This window comes from Polistes fuscatus, unplaced genomic scaffold (genome assembly GCF_010416935.1).
Source record: "Polistes fuscatus isolate 324 unplaced genomic scaffold, CU_Pfus_HIC Scaffold8, whole genome shotgun sequence".
NCBI classification, from domain to species: Eukaryota; Metazoa; Arthropoda; class Insecta; order Hymenoptera; family Vespidae; genus Polistes; species Polistes fuscatus.
The window spans coordinates 6,395,191-6,415,789 of NW_025113162.1; the positions used below are offsets into that span (position 1 = coordinate 6,395,191).

Below are 20,599 nucleotides of genomic sequence, written 5' to 3' on the forward strand. Positions count from 1 at the left end.
TACTCACTACACTCCACCCCCCTCTACTTTTGTAACAACGCTGTTTCATTGAGTTTAACTCATCTCAATGCAAGATTTCGTTAGTTCTTATACGCTGATGCAATTTCACGATGATCGTGCAACAGAACCTTTTACTTTTAAAATTTATACGTTCGTCACATCACACGATTGTGTAATTTTTATGTACTTTAAGTAATTGAAATAATACGAACAAAAATATACATAAATTGACAAGACAGATGTTTATTATTTCTTACATTTATTAACAATAAAAAGGATTATGCCACCAAAGCACTGGCAGTTGAACTTTCGTACTTCCAATTTGGTGGAAGTGATCCTTTCGTCTTATAATATCTAGCAAGGCGGTGAATTCTTGATTCAACAAGAATTAACCGGAACTTACTGTCCTTGTCCTTGCGGTTTCTTTCTAAATGTTTTCTGATTCCGACTGCTCTCTTAATTAAGTGATACAAGTCTTCAGGTAGATCCGGAGCAAGACCCATACTTTTAACAATGCGGAGGATTTTATTTCCTGTACGGAATCTTACCTGAGCGACTCCATGAGAATCACGAAGAATAACACCTAGAAAATATAAAATATAAAATTACTAACTTTAATATCATTATATATCATCAATTATATTTTTTGATACAATTATCAGTGGCAACTTTTACTGAAAACGCAAAATGGTAACACTTCTATTTCACAAACATATCAAGAAGATGTACTAAATCCATTGATCTTTACATTATTTAAAATTCTGATTTCATTTCTTTTACTATTTTCTACATTGCCCCAGTACATTTAAAAACTGTGTCATCAAATCTTTTAGACTCTGTTTTAATAATTAAAAAATCATTTTTAATTTAATTGAGAATGCAATGAAATTTACCAATTTGAGATGGAGTACATCCTTTCTTCGCTAGTTTATAAATGAGTTCCTTGCAATCTTCTGGAGTAAGCTTCAACCAAGTTGGTACACTTCGACGGTAAGGGAGAGCTGATTGGGATATACCCTTTCTGCAGAAAGCAATATCAATGTTATTTATTTTGAAGAACAGAAAAATTTAATGGCACAATATAAACATAAAATCAATTAACTAATTTTACTTCACAAAAAATCTAATTTTTATTGTATTCAATTTTATTAGACTTAACTAAAAAATACGTGTAGTTACAGTTCAATAAAAGAAAAAAAAATTATAACATGGCAATGCGTTATTCTAAAAAAAAGTTAGGTTATGCTTTACTGCATAATATATATATAAGAACACTAAACGGTATATACTGCTTTAACGTAAAATAAATTTAATTATAAAAACACAATAAAGTACGCGAAAAAGTACGAGAAAAAACGAAGAAAATTGAAATAATTTAGAACCTACGAGGACGTGGTCGATGGAAAAATGTGGTTAAAATTATAGAAATTGTAACGAGCATGACTTCATACTTTTAACTACATTCATCATATTATTAATGTTTCAAAAAACAGTATTTCGAAAATATTTTTTTATTATTTATAATAATGTAATTATTATATTACCCAGGAGCGTGCATACGACCCATGATGGCAGATTTTTCGCACCAAAAGGCTGTAGATATAAAGTTCCGTAAATTTCATGCAACGTTACTGCAAACTTAACTCCACTTCCGTTTAGAGGGCGTTATTGTACGTTATTTCATACGCCCTCTCACTTAAATGCTAGTGAATTTTTAAAAATAACTAAGAAATCACAACTCTTACTTCATGCGGAGAAATCAGGAACTAATTGACTATTTTCTTAGGATATCCGGATGATAAACACGCTAATGGTAAGTTTATATATCTTAAGTAAATATCTTTATTATTATAATATAAAGAAAAATATTCATTTAATTAATATTATTTTATCATAGAAACGATACAAAACTAATAAAATCGAACGATGTCATTTCATAATTAATCAGGTAAATGGTAAAGAGTAGAAAGCTCCATTAGTTTGAAATAAGTGCAGTAATCAAAAGAACAACTGTTTATCGTTTCCGTTACTCATACTACGTTGAACATATTTCTAACTATTTAGATATCGGCTTGTTTCCTAGAAGATAAATGTGAGAAAAGAAGTGTTTAATGTTAAATTAAATCTATATAATAAAAAGAAAATTTTCGAAGGAACAATAAAAATTCAATTGTGATCGTTCACAAGGACGAAAATATTCGTACGTCGTAACGGCGTCGCGAGCTCAAAATGTCCGCAGGTTTGTGATAGGAAGTGTACCTTCGTCTGTCAACATCTTCATTTCGACGAAGTATGGCATTAGGAAAACTTACAAACTATCGGCCAATATATAACGTATATTAATCATAAACAAACGTGATACGATATTAAACTGATTGAAAGTTATGATTGTGTTAATAGTGTTGTGTTGGTATGATTTGTGTTTGTAGCTCTTATGCAAACTTAAGCGATGATGAGGAATTGAGAAGAATTCATAACTTTCAGTCAATTATATATGTGATTGATAATCGAATAATTGTTTAGTCGGCATTTCAATATTCTCATATAATATAGAATAGATTTTCACGAATATCGATGAAAAACAGCGTATATTTTAATGGTATATGCAACTTAACCATTGTCAGTAAAATAATAGCGAGAGAAAGAGAGAGATAGAGAGAGTGGAAGAGAGAGAAAGAGGGAGAGATAAAGATAGAAAGAGAAAGAGGAGAGAGAGTAGAAGAGAAAGAGCGAGTGAGTGAGAGAAAGAGAGAAAGTTATTGTAAAAATATGAATTACTAATAATAGGATTAGAATTATTTCTTGCATATATTGTGTTCAAGCAAATGGTTTTATAAATATTTAATATAGTTATAAAAGGTGTTAGTAATAATACCTATATACTAAAATCATTTAACTTTAGTACTTGTATATGATTCAAATCATAAATGCATTAATAGAAATGAATTTGTCATTATTTGATATAATAATGCATATAAATTTATCATAAAGTCAATAAATTTATATCAACTGGTGTTTTATATTTAGACTTAAGAGTTACGAACATATGAAAACAATTCATACTACATGCGTTAAAAAATATTTTCTTTGGCCTCTTATGTTATATATTTACAGATATAACATGTATGAGTGTAGGAATTTTAGGTATTAAGTTTATTAATTTGAAGTTTTAATCAAGCTTAAACACATTATGCAAAATATTAATGGTATACATAATAAGTTCATCAATCTAGCATTAAGTTTTTTATACATATACTTGTATATCAAGGGTTATCTTTTCAGTTTAATAAAAGGGATGCAGTGGGTATAAATTTAGTGTACAATTAAAATGTCAAGTGATAGCGATCATAAATATCGAACAGTCAAGCGAAGAAGGCTTGTCATTTCGGATGATGAAAGTAGTGATGAATCTGTTGTGCGTTCTCCTAGAAAAAAGCAAGTACATGTACGTATACAATGTCTTCTACAATATAATACAATATATCATATTAATATTAAATGCATTTAAAGACATTAAAAATATTTTTTTTTTTAATTACAGAGAGTTGTCAGCGAAGGAGAAAGTAGTGAAGAAGAAAGTGATGTTCCAAAGCCAATGTTTCGAAGAAGAAATTATGTAAGCGCTTGGAAGATTTTATTAAATTATACATGTAACAGTTTTCTACACACATATTTTAATTCGAATAATTTCTTTTACAGAGAGTAATTAGCGAGGATGAGACATCAAGTGATGAAAGTATTGCTTCAGATAGAAATAGAAGATCAGCTCATTATGGTATATAAAATGTTGTTTGTTTGTAATGGAATACAATATTATTCTTAGATTTTACAATATCATTTTTTTTTTTATTTCTGTCTATTAGAAAGTAATAATTCTGAATGGCAATCCGATTGGACAAGTAATGATGAAATGGAAAGTAGTGCTGAAAATTTTAATACAACACATAAATCACATAGTAAATCGCAAACTACAAATGATACAAAACCTGGCACATCGACGCCAGTATCTGAAATTGATTCAGATAATGAACAAGTAGAAAAATGTCCTATATGTTTACTGCCATTTAGAAAGCAAGAATTAGCTACCCCATCATCTTGCGAACATTGTTTCTGTCTTGAGTGTTTGATAGAATGGAGTAAAAATATTAATACCTGTCCAGTGGATCGCCAAACGTTTACAGTGATTCATGTGAGAAAAGAACCTGGAGGAAAGGTAATTATTTTTTCAAATCATATAATATTGTGATTATAACATTTTTATATATTTGATTATAAAGACATTATAAATATTTTCGATTTTATTTAGATATTGAGGCATATACCTGTTGAAATAACACCTCGTACTGATGATCATGTACAAGAGGATCCAACTTTTTGTGAAGTATGTCACCAATGTGACAGAGAAGATCGAATGTTATTGTGCGATGCCTGTGATTCTGGTTATCATTTGGAGTGTCTCACTCCTCCTATGACTGAAGTTCCCATGGAGGAATGGTTTTGTCCAGAATGTTCTCAAAATAGTCAAAATGATGCTGAAGCAGTAAGATATATACTATATAGTTCACTCTAATTTCACGCGATGTTTAGTTAGAAAGCCAATATAAAAATTAATATATTTTAAAAATTATATTTAATTATTTATTTTTATAAAGATTTTAATATACATTATAGATAATGTGATTATTATTATTATTATTATTATTATTATTATTACCACTATCAGTATAGTTATTTTGAATATACGTTTGTAGGTTGAAATTGATTTGGATGAAATCTCAGATCTAATGGAAGAAGCACGACGACTTGGTGTTTCATATGGTCGAACTCGTACGGGAGTTTCAAATGAACAGACTCATTCTGTACCTAGAATAATTCCTAGAACTCGTCAGACTGAACGCGTACGAGCTAATATTCGTAATCGTGCACGCGAATTACAAATAAGTAGAGTACACAATCGTGAACAAATATTTGATCCAAATCAACCATCTACTTCATCCGGTTTGGAATCAGTGGGTGACAATAGCATAAGTCGATCTCCAATAATTTCAAAGTCTAATTCTAAATCTAAATCGAAAACCAAGACAGCTAAAAGAAAGTCTAAGAAACGGACGAGATCATCTAATAATAATGGTACTCTTGTTCGAGAAGTACGCATTACAGAATATAATGATGACGGGGAAGAAGAGGAATTTGTTACATATGTTCAAATTGCACCACCCTCATCTCGAAGGAAGTCTAAGAAAAGAACAAAGAGAACGCGCAAGGTATACTGTTAATTTCTCATCGAGCAGAATACTAACATGACATTTATGTTTTTCGTAATTATTCCTGTGCTCCATATACTTTCTATTAAAATGTATCATATTCAATTGCCATCGTAACATCTTTCATATCCATTTATCCAGGCTGGCCTTTTTATATGTATGCATCCATGTCCTTAATTTATACAAATAAACAAATTTTCTCACTAGATGCACTTGGTTTTTTTTCTAATTTTGCTTGAAAATTAATATAATAATATTAACTGTAGTTAAATGCAAACAAATTTATGCACACTTTTTCTGTCACTCATTAATTCTATACCAAAAAAAGTTAAAATTAAATATATAAAGATAAAATTAGAAATTTTAATAATAATAGTTTTCAATAATATAAAAAAACTGGACTTCACTATATTCATACTCATATTTTTAATACAATGTTTTAAATTATATATATTAATTATATATATATATATAAAAATGGCACTTGAAATTTAAAAGTTAATAATTTTGTCATTATGATTGTGTGTGAAGTCTTGGAATAATTATAATCAGAAATAAATACGCATAATATCTTTATTTTTTATTTTGTAATAAATATTATTGAACAATTATATTTATTGTTATCTTTTTAAGATCGCACTAAATATAATATTTTTTAAACAGAACTTTTCATACATACTTAACACAATTATGTCGTTTATGTAACATATTTCCTAATTATACATATTAATTTGTTAGAAAGATTATTTTTTAGCAGTAGGATGAAATTATTCTACCGATTCTAAGTTTTCAAACTATTATTTAATAATCTGAATAATTCATTTTAAGAAAATACTATGACAATTATTTAAAAAAATAATATGCTTCATTACTTTACATTGTGTTTTTTTTTAGAAACAGAGATAAGATATATAAATAAACATAATAATTATTTATTTGTTACAGAAGTGGAAACAAAAACATGCACGTACTGTGTCTTCTATGTTAGCTTGTAATAATACAGTTAAAAAAAGATTATGTAAACATTTAGGAATTATACCAATCAGAAATAGTCCATCTGGTATTTTAAAGCCACAACAGCCTATTTCCAATCAATCACTTAACAATAGCAGATTTAATGCTTTTATTCCTCGAGTTAGTCTTTTCGGGGAGAATCTTGGATTAGAATATAGTCCTCCTGGGTGAGTGAAATTATTAATAATTTTATTCTTATTAAATGTAAATACCAATCTAGAAAGAAATTATTGTAATTACTTACATTTACATTATTATGTCTAATTTAGATCTGATGATGAACACCTTGGTTCAATTGGCGATGGCCCTGCAGTTAGCGTACAAAGACGCTCGATAATCGCATCAACTAGAAGACACGTGGCTATAAAAGGCATAGCCAATCCTCTTAACAATTTGGAAGTACAAGATACAGTAGATATTTTAGGCAGTATTATCAATAGCCAAGAACTATGGCACTCAAGAAAGAATAGCAATGTTATCATTAAGACAGATGGGACTTTATATATAAACGATAGTAAATCTAGAGATAAGAAGAGCATTAACAATAATGAAAGTCCCAAGAAAGAAAATGAACATCATAATAACGATCATCATAAGCAAGTCGTTAAAAATTCTGATACACCTTTAGATTTATCTAACATTAATCCAAATAACATTATGCAAGCACCCTTGTATAATAATCCTTGTGGAGGAGGTAACAGAGGAAATTTTCGTGGTGGGTATCGTGACAACAACCGTCACGGTGGACAAAGTTACGGTGGTAGAGAATCTCTTTCTGGTGGAGGTCGACATGGTTATGGTGGATCGGATGCGAGAGATAATTTCGGCCATCGAGATTTTCGATCACCAGGATACTATAATCAGAACTTCGAGCATTGTGGAGGTCCACCTATGTTTGGAAGTAATCCACCATTTAGAAATCGTAATCCTCAACATTTCCGAAATGACAGGTTTCGATATCCTACACCAGAAAGACCACCATTTACTTTCACAGACAATTTCACTTTTCCTCCTGAAAGATTTCCAAGATCAAGACCACCATTACGCATGCCTGGACCACCGGTAGGTCCTCCTCCTCCTCCTCCTCCTCCTCTTGGGCCAGTCGTACGGCCACAACATACACAGAATCTACCTCCAAATCTCTCCGAGGATATGTCAAGAAATTTTCAAGGAGAACGAGATAATTTTAACTCGCACGTTATTGAAACTGCCTCTACATCATTAGTAAGACAAGATAACGATGACTGTGATATTTATTGTGACATTGATACTACGAACAAATCCGAATACGACGTTCAAGATCCTTGCCACAATAATAGTGGTATGGTTTTGTTACCACCTCCTGAACCACCTTCCGAATTACTAGATTTTGATGAAAATTCTAAAAGTGATAAAGACAATGATAGTGATCAAGAATTAGTTATTGATGACTCTCATAAAGATGATACCAATAAGGAATTACAAAGTGGTGATAAATATGATCCATTCACAGCTGATAGTGATAGTAACGATAGTACTCGCAACAAAAGTAGTGAAAAAGATCAATCTATAATCAATAGTTACGATATACCAATTCCTCCTTCAGATCCTCCGCAAGTAGCGTCAGCTTTTTCACAATCAGTTCCTACTTGTCAAAATATACAGCAAGCAACACTTCCAAATGTAAGATCTGACATTCGATTGACGGCTTACGATGACGACGATGACGAAGATTCGCAAGTAGATTGTCCTAATTTATCGATTTATTCGTCACAAACGATGGATGTTGCTAGACATACGGAACAAGAATTATCACAGCAAATTGGACCACTTGAACCACCTCCCCTTCCACCTAATATACCGGACGATGACGATGTTATAGTCGGAGATGTTCAAGCTTGCGACTTAGCTGAAATTCCAGAACCATCGGATTCTTATGTTAAGTCATTACAACGTGAAAGAAAACCATTTACTAAAATAATACCTAAGAAATTATCCCACGAATCTAGAAGTAAAATAACATTTAAGATTGGTAGTAAATTCAAGCTTAATAATAAATTGAACAGTTTGTACGACGATCTCGATGATATTCCGGATGAAGTGGAAGAAAAAAAATTGCATAATGAAAAACAATCGCAAGACAAATTAAAAACGAAAGCTGCTGATCAAAAGAAAGACAGTGAAAAAGAATCCAAATCTGATTCTGATTCAAGTAAAGATAAAAATGGAGTTCAAGATTCAGCTAAAACTGATTTAACAAAAGACAGTGAGAAATCGAAATTGAAAGATCAAGCGGATGACGAAGAGTTACAAAAATTAGCGCAAATAAACAATAAAGAAAAACTGTCTGTTTCCAAAAGTCAATCACAGAGTGATCAGGATAACATAGAAAAATGTATCGATCAATCAGAAAAAGAAAAATCTCCTGACGAAGAAAATAAAGTTGCAGAGAATGATACCAAAAAAAGTGATAAAAAAAGTGATATTGATAATGAACAAAACAGTAGTGTTACTTTGCAACCGATTATTGATATAACAGAGAAAAGTTCTGATACAATTATTTCTATCGCCGATACATTGGAATCATCGCCTAAAAAAGTAGACAGTAGCGAATTGGCTGGAGAATATATTGAAGATAAACTTGATGATTTAGATATGGCGAAAAATAGTAGTCCAAATGAAAAAGACGATGATGACGATGGAGTAACTGAAACAGATTGTTTCAGAAAAATTCAATGGGAATATCAAAGCGACAAATTAAAGGATAGCCCGAATAAATTGAAATCAAGAAAACTGACATTATTTACAGAAGAAAATTTGAGAAGTACTACTGGAGATAATAATAGCGATTGCGATTTAGAAAGTGAAAAGGAAGATAGAAGCAGAGAATGCAGTGATAACGAAGATATAAATAGTTCCAATAGACAATGTAGAAAGAGTAGCCTTTCTTTTCGTACCGACGATGACGAAGAACGTTTCCCTATTGAAAAGGACAATACTCAGGAATTATTAACAGAGAATTTAGATCAACATACTTGGGATTCAGATGGTGCTTATACACCATGCAAAGATGAATTACCAGTAAATGATCGATGCAACGAACCTTTAGCACCATTCGAAAGTGGTTTAGAACCAATTACCCCGACTAAGGATAAAACTAACGATGACTTAGACGGGTGTAGAACTCCAGTAGATTATGCTGGTTTAGGAACTGAAGCAATATCAGAAACAGACGAGGCAATGAACTTCGAAGATGAACTGAGTGTTTCGAATATAAGAAAGGAGAAAGATATGGAGGAAGGAGAAATATTAGATGATAGTAAATTAGCTATGAAAGAGAATGAAAAGCCGAAGGATAAGGATGAAGAAAGTAAGAAAAAGAAAAAGAAAGAGAAAAAAGAGAAAGGTAAAGATGTAGAGAAGAATAAAGAAAATATATCATCCGACAATCATGTGGCATGGAAGAAGATATCGAAAAGTACAAAGGAGAGACAGTATCGTGATAAGGACAAGAGATCAAAATCAAAAGAAAAGGAAAAGGAAAAAGAAAAGGATAAAGATAAGGATAAGGATAAAGACAAAGAAAAGGATAAGGATAAAGAAAAAAGTAAAAAGAAGACTAAAGAAATTACAAAGAAGAAAGAGAAGAGGAAAGAAATGCCAAGATACGATGTTAGAAAAATAGTAGCTGATAAACCTGTCAGACCTAAAAAGGATGAGTATGGTAGAGATATAAGAGAAAAATCACGAAGTAGAACGAGAAGTCGAAGTTTATCGAGTAGAATTTCACGTTCCAGGGATCGTAGAAGTCGTTCTTATTCGAGATTAAGATCAAGAAGTAGATCTCGGCTTAGACTACATAGATCATGGTCAAGAGAACGAAGATCTTATTCTAAGACAGGTGGTGGTAATGCTGGTGGTGGTAGCGGTGGAGGCGGAGGCGGAGGTGGAGGTGGTGGTGGTGGTAGTGGTGGTGGTGGTAGTGGTGGTAGATCTGCGTCGAGGAGATCGTTGTCTAGATCTCGACGTAGATCACCAAGAAGAAGATCACTTTCTAGAAGACGATCTTTGTCAAGAAAACGATCGATCTCAAGAAGAAGATCAAGATCGAGATCTACGTCACGAAAACGCAGATCTTTGTCGCCAAGACGAAGATCACGAAGAAGATCTCTCTCTAGATCACGTGCGAGGAGGAAAACAAAGTTGAAGAAATACAAGTCAAGGAGTAGATCGAGGAATCGTAAGAGAACGCGTTCTAGATCACCTAAAGCAGCATCGAAATCGCGAGAGAAGAGACACAACAAAAGAAAGCCTGCCAGTAGATCTAGATCTAAAGGTAGATCGTGTTCGCGTGAACGAGATCGTAGTAGGAATTGGGATCAGATAAATGAAAAACCGATAGAACATAATCAACATTTTTCAAGAGAACGCGAGGAAAGAGAATCTTGGAGTGCCGAATGGACACCATCTTGGTCAAGGTCAAGATCAAAGACACCATCTCATACTCAACCGGAACCTTTGCCATCACGCGAATGGTCACCACCTTCTGTCTTGGATAACGTATCGGTACCCCCGAAAAATTTAACTGTTATTCTAACTAATAAGGAAGCTATTAAGAAGAAGAAAAAGGAACGAAGGAAAGAGAGTAAAAAGTCTAAGGAACCTGAAAAACGAAGGAAAGCTAAGAGGAATAGAACACCGCCACCATCTAAAGAAGTATTTGCCAGCGGCGACAATATTTTAGTAAGCGTTTGCTTTAACAAGGAAAATGAAGCCAATCAGACGAGCGCCCCAGAAATACCCGAAACTATTCCGCTCATACAACCTTTAAAACGTAGGCGTAGAGAACCGATGCAACCTGAAGCAACAACAGCACCCAAGAGATCTAAGAAGGACAAGACGAAAGCCAAACGATCGAAATCACCGAAAGGTAAGAAAGAAAAGAAAAAAAAGTCTAAGGCAGCTGAAATAGCAGCTACGAAAAAACCTGTAGCTGTAATTGATTTGGACCAATCACCTTTTCGAGAACAAACTCCTTCTCCTCGCGACGTTATAGTTTTAAGCGATGACGATGACAAACAGGCACAAGAAGTAGCTACTCCGGAACAGTGCCCACCACAGGCATCTCCTCCTCGTGAACAATTCGTTTCACAAGGTCCAAAGACACCACCGGAACCACAAATTAAATTTTCAATAAATAAACAAACGAGTAATCTCAGACCTTCCATGATGAATCCTTTGTTGGAAGAAGAGGAAGAAGAAATGGATGAAAGAGCCGAAGAGGAACTTGAAATGAGAGCACAAGAGGAGTTAGAATTGAGATTGAAAATTGGCCCTAATACTCCACCAGATCCACCTACCTCACCGCCAACTTCTCCCGACGCGTATGATCCATTCGATCCCACGAAATCTCGATCACCGACACCCGATGTAAGCCAAGAAGCTACGTCGAATGACGAGAGAGACAAAAGTCAAAGAAATTCACCGAGAAGTCATGATGCTGCCGACATCACTTTAATGCCCGACGAACCTATGCAGCAACAAGATCAGCCAACACAAGAGAAACAACTTGAAAAGCCGAAAATAATATCTATGGTAACGATTAAAAGAGCATCGCCGAAAAGAGATTCATCACCCGTTGCAGAGAGTCAAACGGATACGGTACAATCTTGTAGTAGTCCACCTAAAATACAACAGAATCAACAAAATCCACAATCTACTAGTAATCCGTTTACTACTATTAATCCTGTCTTGGCGACTGTTGCTGCTGCAGTACAGAGAAGCACTGGATTTAGTACACCTAATACGAGTCAACGTAATTTAATACAGGTTTGTATACCACATAATATGCTTCTATTTCTTTGATATTATTTACATGTATGTAATATTTGACTAATATATTTGTTTTTGTGTTAACAATTTGGTCTGTTTAGTCAAATCGCATTTCACCAAGTAATCAAATGAAACAACAACGTACGAGTGATAGACCGCAGCTTCCTAACATCTTTACAAATAGTACAAAATCGACATTAACGCGTGCTTCCAAATCTAATCAAAATAAAAACAGTTCTACCATGGGACAAAATGGCAGCGATGTAATAATGGAAGTGACCAATGATGCTGTTGATATGTCTTCACCTTATTCACCAGGATCGAGTTTAAGCGATGGCATGTTCGATCCACCTAGTCCAGGAAATTATAATAGTCCTTCTATTCAACCAGTCATCACTAATAATAAGAATAATGCATCTAAGCCAAATAAAAGTACTGAGAAGAAAGATGCTTTTGATGCGTTGTTCGCAGCAGGACCACCTCCAAAGGCAGTTAGTAAAAGCAGGAGTAAAAAACCTAATGAAAAGAAAAAGAAATGTGTGTAATACTGTGAATATATTTTTAAATATTTATTTGTATATATAAAAAAACAAGAAAATATTTTATATAAAATTTATTATTTTAGCTACTAACCCAAAAGTTGGAGTACGCATGGATGAAAATCAACTTCAAATTTTAGACGATCTTCCTAGTTCAGCTGTGGAAATGCAAGTGAAAGATAAGGTTTGTTATTTAGTTTTTTATTATAAATGTTGTATAAATTTCCTGATCATGTATTAAGCATATATTTTAGTTCTTGAAGAAATTGAATCGTCAAGAAAGAGTAGTAGAAGAAGTAAAGTTAGTGTTAAAGCCCCATTATACCAAAAAGCACGTAACAAAGGAAGAATATAAGGATATTATGCGGAAAGCTGTACCGAAGGTAAAATCTAACTATTATAAAAGTAAATTGAAATTTTTTACCATATAAAGAATATTAAAAATTATATTTTCTTTTTTTTTTTTTATAGATATGCCATAACAAAACGGGAGAAATAAATCCTAAGAAGATAGCACATTTAATAGAGGCATATGTAAAGAAACTTCGAAACAGTAAAAAACAAAAAGTATCTTTGACTTCAACATCAAAGGCCTCGAAACCGGCGTAAGTCGCACATTGTTATTAATAAATTATATCGGCTACAAACAATAGTGTTTATTGAAACTTTAAATCTCAGCCGATAAACATATATATTAATGTAATGTTCTTATTTAACGTTCTTCAGGAAAACGCTGTGGAGTTGATCATATGCTGGAAATGTTAGTGCATGAACAATTTCTTAAGTCGTAGGCCTCTCCGTAAATCGCGATTAAGCACATTTTATCGTCCGGGTTGTAAGTGAGTAAGTGTTTTTGGATACCACTACACTCCGTCAACCACCGAATAATGTGTATTATGTGTAAATACTTAATTTACTAATTTTAAGCGTAATATTTTTATTTATCTACGTAATTCTTTACACGAAAATACACGAAAACACACACGAACACACATACTAATAATAATTATAATGAACGTCAGAGTTAAATATAAAATAAAATATTATATGAAGTTTAATGTGTAGACATCATGGTCTATATTCAATCTGCACATTTGAAAAATCTATGATCGTTCTCTTATAGTATCTTCATTTGTATCGAAATAGATGATACTAGCATTTTTACACACATATGTGTTATGAATGCAGACCATTATTATGATCTACATTTAAGACTTAGGGAGTGTAAAATAAGGTCATATTTAATATACGTTCATGCTCGCAACAAATGATGAGGATAATAAAATGCTCAAAATATTCATGTCGCTATTTATAGAAGAGAAAGCAATTTAATTGGTCAGTCTTTTATGTATAGTCTGATATGTAAAATTAGTAAATTTCTAAGATAATTATTAATATTATTATTATTATTATTATTATTATTATTATTATTATTATTATTATTATTATTATTATTATTATTATTATTATTATTATTATTATTATTATTATTATTAATATTATTATTATTATTACTATTACTATTATTATTATAAAGAAGAAAATATGGTCTGTGTCCAGAAAAGTTTTCATACGATTATTTTATTTCCAATTAACTAGGAAATGAAGGACTTCATTTACACTACAACACAACTTCATTGTGAACAAATATGAATAAATGGCTTACATTGATATATACATGTTCGTTGGTTAAACAGTTCAGATGTATATAAGATCGTGTATAGAACTTCTTAATGTTTAATATACGAATCTATTAGAAAATTAATGTTTTTACTTTGTATCATTAAGTGTTTCATTTGAGATAAACAGAATTTGTTTTCCTTTCTGTTTTATTTCAAAATAGTATATATACATATTATATTATATCTGATAATTTGTATTACAATATTGACTTATTTTCTTACGCTAACATAAATTATGCAAATGTTTTAAATAAGTATATATAGTCAAATTCTGTTATTTAAAATACGCATTCGACACGAAAATTAAACGAACGTGCACCATAATAAAGCTTTCAAATAACATCTATCTCTATCTCTATCTCTCTTTCTAAAATAAAGTACATATTTGTTCATGGAAAGATGATGTTATTTATATACTGAAAATCTCTGCTTCTTGCAATAAAAAATAACAAAAATAAATTGTCGAAAATTATTAGCGGGTGAGGTTATATTTATTAAAATAAGTTATAACGCAAAACAAATTAAAAAAAAAAATTATATAGTTACTTTTTTAAATATCTAGATACATATATTTTATTCATTATGTACAACAATAACAAAAAAAAATAGATTAATTGATTAATATTCTACAGATATACTACATATTCCATAACTTACTTTTAATTTCATAAAAGGTGAGAGATCTGTAGATTTTGTACGTTCTAATTAAGATAAAATTAACAATTTCTGATCCCTTTTGCGAATTATATTTTGCGTTAGATATGCGAAATGTGTTTTATTAGAGAATACAAATTCATAAATTCACACACTTTACAATATTAAAAATGAATTTCTATCTCTACTCACTGATATGTGTAGAAACTGTTTGACATGGACAGTATGTGCATGAACATTTTTGTACTAAATATAATAATGTATATATAAATGAGCGAAAATAAATGACAAAAAATAAAACATTTAATATCGATGTATCGTCCTAACATTACTTATTCGTTTAAATAAATTCTTTTCATTTGTACAATGTTACAAAAAATATTTATAACTGTTTAATTATCGCGGGTAAATGATCAGCCAATCAGATGAATCAACCACCATGATACACTATTTAAAAATTTTGTATTCACATCTGGTGAAATAATCGCCGTTATTAAATTATATTTATATTTAGTCATCATTAACTTTCTTAGTATTCAAATGGAATTAAAAGAAGGTTATATCAAAATTATTACGTATAAGACAATATCAAATTTTGTTAGTGCATACAATTTTTGTTTAATAAAGTGATACATTGTCTAGATTTAATAAATCAAATTTACGCGCCAATAAGTTATTCATTTGAATAATAATTATTCGATTTTAAATTGAGAGAATACTAACATTATAATATTGATTTTCAAGTTACTCTCGCAAAAAATTAAAAATTTTCGAATTATTAATGAATTATAATATAATTGTGTCTTATCACAAAAATTATGGGTTTCTGTAAACAGCAGCCTCCACGTGATGAGCGATCAATATTACTTGCAATGAAAATGTGTATCATGGCATTTGAAAATAATGCAAGTATTATTGAACTAATTGTTTGTATTCTTTCATTACATTGTTTATTTTTTCAACAATAATCTATAAAGAAATTTACTCTTATATAAATAATAAAATAAATTTCAATTATCAAAACATTTGTTTCTCGTCGATAACATAGGGCGTGACAAAAATGATAAAAAGAAATTTTACGAATTGTCAAATTACGAAGAAACATTTTAATTGTCATATACAATCATCTTATTTTAAATATCGATAAAAATATAATAATCGATAAGAAGATTGAATATTTCAAAATCCATAATAATATTGGAATGGTACATGAAACATGAGATACAGGTACATGAAATATAATATCGTTTGTGCGATTACGAATATTTTGTAAGAAAAAAAAATTCGGAATAATTAAATTTTTAATTTTTATCTTGCGAATTATCTTATCGACAGTTTATAGATCTTAAGAGAAAGTTCAGAAGAAATTTCATCTATAGCTAGACGGCGTTCCTTCATCGTCAGCTGTAATAATCTAACTTGGGGTGGGGGAAACAGACAATGTTGACATGCGATAAAATCAATCTAATTAGTAATTATTATTTCATCGGAGAATTAATAAGAAATTATATATGAATCGATTGTTATTTAATTGTTTATTTATAGCTTAGATAGTATGACTGACGAGAAATAAAAGTACAAAAATATTTAGTCAAATGGTTCTTTCTTTTAACAGAATTTGTCCAACCTATTGCATTCAACATGGCGGTATATTAGTTGGTTGGTTCTCGAAAAGTTTCGTTTAACATGGATTTAGTCAGCTTTTCGTGCGCATCTTCATTTGTTTTATTTTCCAGAAAATAACAAGATTGGTAAGAACGTCGTTTGTTAAATGCAGAGAACCTAAATTATCATAAAAAGAAACAACGCGTGTTAGATGAACGTGGAACTCGGTTAGACACGACAAGGGAATGGTGCTAGAGCTCGATTGATTTAGCCGTTATTTTTCCTCTTATCTACATTTTATTCTAATAAAACAAGGACAAAAGACACACACATTTGTGATTTTCATTAAACGACAGTTTTTAAAATACTTGCTAATGATAAAATATAAAATTTGACAGATAGATAGACGCAGCTGAAAATAGATTAACAAATCTATTTCACAAGTCACATTTGTCTTTAAAGGAAGTTACTATTTGTGAGAAGTGAAAATACGAACATTTAGACACATGTCATACGTTTACATAAGTATTTAAGATATCAAAGTACTTGCAGTTTTGCAATGATCTGAAATAAATAAGAATTTGATAAGATAAAAACAATTTACTTTTAAAAGGAATAATTTTTTGTTCATGACATATAACTACCACAGATGTAATAAGAAAGTGAAGGATTTATCCTGTCACCACAACAAATCTCCATACAAATGTTTGCAAATAATATAGGAGAAATAAATAATTGTAGAAGACAAATATATTGTCATTGAAAGTGACTGATATACGTTACATGAGACTGCTCTTATAGTTAATAATATTTAAATACATACAAAAGTGTCGATTTAATCGATCATTGTGTTCTTAGAATAAAGAAACTGATAGCTTATGTGTTATCAAATATTCTAAAATAATATAGTTTGAGAATAGTCATTCTTTTTACAGATTATATAAGTATTATTAAGTAATTTATAAATAATGGCTGAAACTCAAAGAATGACTATTTATGGAAGGCATCCTCCATGTGCAACTGCAACTAGATTAGAAGAACGTCGTGCCAGGAGGTAGATACATTTATTTCTTATATTTATTGTTTGATCATTTTTTATTGTAGAAATTGTAAGAGGTCTTCCTTTTATTTATTATTTTAATATAGGCTTATTATATTATATAGGTTAGCTCTACGATTAGAAAGAAACAGAAAGCCAGACAAGCCTGAAGATTTTGTATGCTACGAATCAAGTGATGACGAAAGTGAAACTATCACCGAAGGAAGGCAGTTTTTAAGAACATCTTTTAATTTTGTCGACTATGTACGTTCAAGAGAAACCAACACTAAGGAAGTACGGAAAATTAATCAAGAATATGGATCAAGACATATACTGACGCATGATCTATTCAAAGAATACTCAGTTAGCTTAAATAATATGAATAAAGTATTTTGCTCGCAATGGTTGAGTGATAGACAAGTTGTGTTCGGTACAAAATGTAATAAACTGATGGTTTATGATGTAGCAACACAAAAATTAGATCAAATACCATCCCTACATGGAAGGCAATTAAATCCGGGTGGAGGTCCTCTTCCGGAACAGCAATGTGGTATACATTCTGTTCAAATTAATCCTTCTAGGTATTCATCTAGATTTGATTAATGTTTTCAATGTTGATATATGTTGTTATTACTTGTTTGTATCAGGTCTTTGCATCTGTTCTGTTGTATAACAACATTTTTATAGGACTCTTCTGTCTACTGGAGCCAAAAATAGCAATGAAATAGCAATTTACAGACTACCAACATTGGACCCAGTTTGTGTTGGAGAATCTGGTCACAGAGATTGGGTTTTTGATATGTGTTGGCTAGATGATGAATTTTTAGTCTCTGGATCTAGAGATACAAAAATGGCTTTATGGCGGATTGATAGTGATCTAGCTGAAGCACCTGATAAAGCGGATGTGCCTACACACAGGTTGATTGAAAATATTGTATAAGAGAAAATAATTGATAATAGAAATACTCTTTACTTTTGTATATATTATGTATTAATTCTTTTTATATGGTTGATAGATTAATTCAACCTTTGTGCGTGAAAGAATGTAGATCAGCACAGAAGGTTCGAGCACTGGCTTTTAATAAAGCATATAACGAAATAGCTGCTCTATCTTTAAATAGTTTCATACATATCTGGTCTGCTGATTCTTTTAAACAAAAAATATCACGAAAGTTACCAGCTTGTCAAGAAAATGTTTGCCTGGCAGTACAAGACGATGGTGTTTATGCAGTTGGTTGTCGTTCTTACACATTATTATTAGATGCCAGAACTTTACAACCAATTAAAAAGATACCCTCAAGGTATATTCTAATAACTTAAAAATATCTTACAATTAATATGTATATTACACGTCGACAGATTAGCATATTAAATTACGATATTCTTTCTTTCCAAACAGATATAGTGGTTGTGGTATCCGATCAGCCAGTTTTCAAGGATCAGTTTTAACAATTGGAACTGGTCTTGGAATGCTTATGTTTTATGACCTTAGAGCTCAAAAGTACCTTGAATCATCTATCAATTCTAATAGAACTGTTGCATTGAAGGCCTCAAAAGGATATGTGGTAAGTTTATGAATATTTTTATTTTATTATTTAATAGTAGAACATATCTTACAATAATATCTTTTATTTGGGGGAATTAGTTTCCAGATGAAGAATATATAGATGGTTTCCAAAATGTTAAATATACTCCAGCTATATACACCCATTGTTACGATGCATCAGGTACTCGACTATTTACAGCTGGTGGACCACTTCCCGCAAACTTGTATGGAAATTATGCAGGATTGTGGCAATGAAAATATGAGGATTAAATGAAGTAAACTAGATTATCATTCGACTATTATTAATATTAAATAAATATGACAAATTTCATATTTATACACATGGTGGGTACATTATAATAACAGAATATTGAAATATAAAATGGGAAGATAAGTGAGAGAAATGATAAGGAGATGACTGATTCTTTAAGCTTTCTTCTGCCATACACATATTATGCATAATTGAATAAATAAATCTTCATACTCGCTTATCTACTCATACATTTTATCAAGTAAACAAGATTTTATTAATATAGTTAGGAATATATCTGAACGCAATGTCCTTCTAGACCTTTATTAATGTTGTTTGTACTGCAATTGGCTGAGATATTATAATGTAAGCACTTATTATATTGCACTAGCCCTTTATTATTAAACTACAATAAAATTATGATCTATCGATTTTTCATCGTGCAGTTAGATAACAAGTAATTCAGGTCTGGATTGATGATCATATTTGTTCTTATCGTATGGTCATTGATGAGTAATAAGAAGTTGATTATTCATAGTATGATACGAAGAAACATCCAAATGTTCGCACATCCTTTTGCACAATAATAAATATCGAATGTTCCTACGAATTGATAATGATATAATCAACTTCAAATTATTCATTATTCTAGCTCAAAATAATGTATCGAGGGCATAGATTTTGACTCTATGAGTAATAAAAATTTAAAATACAATAAAAAAGCATGTTTTTTGTATTGTATATAAAAAATAATTAAGGATTATGATTATAATTTAAATATTTATTAATTTCTGACATATATATATATATATACATATATATATGCATATTAATAATATTTTGAATATTCATTGGAATGCAAGTGGAAATGTGTATCAATAGTATTCGTCAACGAATAATATGACAATGAATATATGTATAAAATTTTAAGTACAATTTATTCGGCTAAAACAAACAACATTGTTGGCCTTAAAATAATGCATACATTAAATTTTTTTTGCAAAACTGAATATGTCAATGTCATTGTACTTATCACATCTCTTATAGTAATTATACAGACTAATAATTATTATTTACGTGATTAAATCTTTCAATTTTCTCTTTTTCTCTCTCATATACTTGTCATATAATAAAATAAGCTTAAGAACTATTATCACATATTTCTATGTAATATGATTTAATTAATACAAACCAG

The 20,599-nt window shown here is 30.8% G+C and overlaps 3 protein-coding genes across 10 annotated transcripts; 2 read left to right on the forward strand and 1 right to left on the reverse strand.

The window, feature by feature from the left end:
- Nucleotides 1–223: 223 nt before the first annotated feature.
- LOC122524794 (40S ribosomal protein S13) lies at nucleotides 224–1,651 on the reverse strand. Its single transcript, XM_043647220.1, has 3 exons — nucleotides 1,545–1,651; nucleotides 894–1,021; nucleotides 224–583 (listed from the first exon to the last, which is right to left on the reverse strand). Exons 1-3 carry the CDS (start codon nucleotides 1,565–1,567, stop codon nucleotides 279–281), a joined length of 456 nt encoding a protein of 151 aa, XP_043503155.1. The 5' UTR covers nucleotides 1,568–1,651; the 3' UTR covers nucleotides 224–278.
- A 144-nt stretch (nucleotides 1,652–1,795) lies between these two features.
- On the forward strand, nucleotides 1,796–13,924 carry LOC122524795. 7 transcript variants are annotated; one of them, XM_043647226.1, is made up of 14 exons: nucleotides 1,796–1,813; nucleotides 3,283–3,445; nucleotides 3,542–3,616; nucleotides 3,700–3,775; nucleotides 3,864–4,213; nucleotides 4,307–4,540; nucleotides 4,752–5,264; nucleotides 6,210–6,445; nucleotides 6,548–12,086; nucleotides 12,191–12,626; nucleotides 12,715–12,812; nucleotides 12,883–13,011; nucleotides 13,100–13,233; nucleotides 13,355–13,924. In XM_043647226.1, the coding sequence occupies exons 2-14, from the start codon at nucleotides 3,329–3,331 to the stop codon at nucleotides 13,371–13,373; spliced, it is 7,956 nt and encodes a 2,651-aa protein (XP_043503161.1). In that variant the 5' UTR covers nucleotides 1,796–1,813; nucleotides 3,283–3,328; the 3' UTR covers nucleotides 13,374–13,924. The 7 variants fall into 7 exon arrangements, with proteins under 7 accessions (XP_043503161.1, XP_043503162.1, XP_043503156.1 ...); XM_043647227.1 differs by lacking the exon at nucleotides 1,796–1,813 and adding an exon at nucleotides 2,022–2,733 and having other exon boundaries at nucleotides 12,892–13,011; XM_043647221.1 differs by lacking the exon at nucleotides 1,796–1,813 and adding an exon at nucleotides 2,023–2,733.
- A 2,415-nt stretch (nucleotides 13,925–16,339) lies between these two features.
- Nucleotides 16,340–19,519, forward strand: LOC122524796 (DDB1- and CUL4-associated factor 12). Of its 2 annotated transcripts, XM_043647230.1 has the most exons (8): nucleotides 16,340–16,623; nucleotides 16,701–16,715; nucleotides 17,505–17,623; nucleotides 17,734–18,189; nucleotides 18,296–18,526; nucleotides 18,625–18,909; nucleotides 19,008–19,173; nucleotides 19,254–19,519. In XM_043647230.1, the coding sequence occupies exons 3-8, from the start codon at nucleotides 17,538–17,540 to the stop codon at nucleotides 19,407–19,409; spliced, it is 1,380 nt and encodes a 459-aa protein (XP_043503165.1). In that variant the 5' UTR covers nucleotides 16,340–16,623; nucleotides 16,701–16,715; nucleotides 17,505–17,537; the 3' UTR covers nucleotides 19,410–19,519. The 2 variants fall into 2 exon arrangements, with proteins under 2 accessions (XP_043503165.1, XP_043503163.1); XM_043647228.1 differs by having other exon boundaries at nucleotides 16,701–17,623.
- The last annotated feature ends 1,080 nt before the right edge of the window (nucleotides 19,520–20,599 follow it).

Bases quoted from the DNA above. Each gene is read 5' to 3' on its own strand.
- LOC122524794 (XM_043647220.1), bottom strand. From the start codon at position 1,567: ATGGGTCGTATGCACGCTCCTGG. The intron at 1,022-1,544 runs GTAATATAATAA...TGCTTTCTGCAG, and splicing joins GGTCGTATGCACGCTCCTGG to AAAGGGTATATCCCAATCAG. The intron at 584-893 runs GTAAATTTCATT...TATATTTTCTAG, and splicing joins ATGTACTCCATCTCAAATTG to GTGTTATTCTTCGTGATTCT.
- LOC122524795 (XM_043647226.1), top strand. From the start codon at position 3,329: ATGTCAAGTGATAGCGATCATAAATATCGAACAGTCAAGCGAAGAAGG. The intron at 3,446-3,541 runs GTACGTATACAA...TTTTAATTACAG, and splicing joins CTAGAAAAAAGCAAGTACAT to AGAGTTGTCAGCGAAGGAGA. The intron at 12,627-12,714 runs GTGTGTAATACT...TTATTATTTTAG, and splicing joins TAATGAAAAGAAAAAGAAAT to CTACTAACCCAAAAGTTGGA.
- LOC122524796 (XM_043647228.1), top strand. From the start codon at position 17,538: ATGGCTGAAACTCAAAGAATGACTATTTATGGAAGGCATCCTCCATGT. The intron at 18,190-18,295 runs GTATTCATCTAG...ACATTTTTATAG, and splicing joins GTTCAAATTAATCCTTCTAG to GACTCTTCTGTCTACTGGAG. The intron at 19,174-19,253 runs GTAAGTTTATGA...TGGGGGAATTAG, and splicing joins AGGCCTCAAAAGGATATGTG to TTTCCAGATGAAGAATATAT.